General features: G+C 39.1%; 1 protein-coding gene across 1 annotated transcript; it reads left to right on the top strand.

Annotated features, from left to right (window-relative positions):
• The first annotated feature begins 1,470 nt into the window (after positions 1-1,470).
• On the top strand, positions 1,471-2,409 carry LOC126079216 (olfactory receptor 52A1-like). The gene is given in 1 exon segment (XM_049890147.1): positions 1,471-2,409. A coding segment is annotated over 1 exon segment (939 nt).
• The last annotated feature ends 409 nt before the right edge of the window (positions 2,410-2,818 follow it).

The raw sequence follows: 2,818 nt of genomic DNA, 5'->3' as shown, positions 1-2,818 counted from the left end.
CAATGTTTCAGAAAAATCACTCATCAGTAAAACCGGGAAGTAATTAAATTTTCTTCATTTGTTCTATAGCCCTCTTCTGAATCATTTCTGGTACCCCAAAACCTCCTCCTCTGTGTTTTCTGTCTAGTTCTTCTTTGGAATCTTTAAGTAAGTTCATTCATCAACACTTTGTGCTAAGTTGTTTATGTCTGAGCTCACAATTCAGGCAAGCTTTCAAGAATATCTCTATTTTGTTAAGAAGCAGTGAGCCCGAATGGATAAACTCAGGCTCATGACAGCTCTGAACAATTTAAACCGAAGAATCAGGTCTTTCTTATGGCTTAGTTAACCATTCCCCCATTTTTCTATAGCCTGTAGTTCTATTGGAATGAGTCCTCTTCCCTGTATATTTCTGCTGCTCGTTCTCTTGCCTCCTACAGGTTCCTCTTTTCTAGGTATTCTGTGACATGCATTATAAAATTTCAACTGCTTATGCTTGCTATTTTAAGCACACAACTAATTTTAAGAGTTTTAGCTGTTAGAACTAGAAGAAAAAGAAAGAAAGCTTTCCCCAAAATTTGAAAAGTAGCTGGGAAAGTCTGTCCAGAATGGTTAAAAGAATATAAACTTAGGTTAATTTTTCTAAAGCTTCTTTTCAGCCTAACAATCTACAGGTGATATTGATAGATACAGATATATGTATATATCTGTTCTATAGAGTCGCTATGAGTTGGAATCAACTTGATGGGAATGGGTTTGTTTGTTTGGTTTAGATACAGATATATAAATATCTTATGCTCTTGGGTATCAGCTTGTTGGGCTCTGGGAATTTGCTGGTCCAAGCCGACAGTTCCTGAGTTAAAGAGAATTGGAAATACTAGATTACTAGAGGGTAGCTGGAGCCCTGGTGGCATAGTGGTTAAGAATTCTGTTGCTAACCAAAAGGTTGGCAGTTGAAATCCACCAGCCACTCCTTGGAAATCCTATGGGGCAGTTCTACTCTGTCCTATAGGGTGACCGTGAGTCAGAATTGACTGGATGGCAAAGGGTTTGGCTTTTTTTTTTTTTTTAGATAGTAGCTGGAATGTGTGCTGTGGAGTTATTTGTCAAAACGATTAAAATTCAGTTCTCAAGCAAAATAAACAACTCAAGTCTTTGGTCAACAGGCCTGGAAGGGAAAAAACAGAGTTCAGCACCTTGATCTCTTAATCAGATGATTGCATTAGTTCTAAACATAGTCAGCCTGCCATACACATTATATCTTACTGTATCACAGTACTTGTGGATGTCTTCCTTGAAACAGTGACATTACTCTATGGATCTGCCTTTTCCCATCAATAATATGAGTGAGATGGATGATACACTCACAGAGTTCTACCAAAATAAGACAGACTAAATATGCTGTTTTCGGATAAAAATAGGAAGTAGAAGAGAAACAGTAGCCCTGAGTGACAAGTTTCTTTTGTCTGCATCAGAAGGCCCAAGGACACCATGTCCATTTCCAATATCACAATCTTCATGCCCTCTGTGTTGACACTAGTAGGGATCCCAGGCCTAGAATCTGTGCAGTGCTGGATTGGGATTCCATTCTTTGCCATGTACCTCATTGCTACGATTGAAAACTCCTTGCTTCTGACTATCATAAAATCAGAACGCAGCCTCCATGAGCCCATGTACATTTTTCTAGGCATGCTAGGAATCACAGATATTGCACCTGCTACCAGCATTATGCCCAAGATGCTTGGAATCTTCTGGTTTCATATGCCAGAGATCTACTTTGATTCCTGCTTGCTTCAAATGTGGCTCATCCACACATTTCAGGGCATCGAGTCAGGCATCCTGCTGGCCATGGCCCTGGACCGTTATGTTGCCATCTGTTATCCACTGAGGCATGCTGCCATCTTCACCCACCAGCTAGTCATCCAAATAGGTACTGTGGTTACACTCAGGGCTGCCATTCTTGTAACCCCATGCTGAATACTGATAAAGTGCAGGCTTAAGTTTTATCACACAACAGTCATCTCCCACTCCTACTGTGAACATATGGCCATTGTGAAACTAGCTGCAGAAAATGTCTAGGTCAACAAGATCTATGGTTTGTTTGTGGCCTTCATAGTAGCAGGGTTTGACCTCACGTTCATCACCTTGTCCTACATCCAGATATTTACCACAGTTTTCCGTTTGCCCCAGAAGGAGGAGAGGTTGAAAGCATTCAACACCTCTATTGCTCACATCTGTGTCTTCCTCCAGTTCTACCTCTTGGCCTTCTTCTCCTTCTTCACACATAGGTTTGGTTCTCATATCCCGCCTTATATCCATATCCTCTTTTCCAGCATTTATTTGCTGGTCCCTCTATTTCTCAATCCACTTGTCTATGGTATAAAGACCAAGCAGATTCGCAGTCATGTGGTGAAAATGTTAAGTTCTTAAAATCCATGCTAATTCATACATTCATGTTTCTTTGTGCAACAATAATCATCTTTCAAAACAAAATAAACTTCCACATTATTTGAAATGCTTGAGTTTTCCATTTAACAAGTTCTTGAAATTAAAGCACCATGAAAGCTGGTTTTCAGATCATAGCCTATATTAGCTATCACTCAATATCAAAATGCTAATTGGGTAATGAAAGTGAGATACATAGAAAGATCGATGTAATGAAGCTATATCTTCTCCTTGTCCCATTAATTTTTGGTTCCTGGTATCTTAATCATGAAAAAAAAAATGAAACTAAGGAGATCTTAAATGCATTCTTATTCAAAAACCCATTATGAATCTGATGAGACAATAAAGTCTAAACATTTAAACACATTTCCAGAGTCATTCGAGAAGTTAGAGG

Source organism: Elephas maximus, chromosome 7, assembly GCF_024166365.1.
Source record: "Elephas maximus indicus isolate mEleMax1 chromosome 7, mEleMax1 primary haplotype, whole genome shotgun sequence".
NCBI lineage: Eukaryota > Metazoa > Chordata > Mammalia > Proboscidea > Elephantidae > Elephas > Elephas maximus.
Note: the sequence above shows the minus strand (reverse complement) of the source record. Positions and strands in the feature narration are given on the sequence as shown.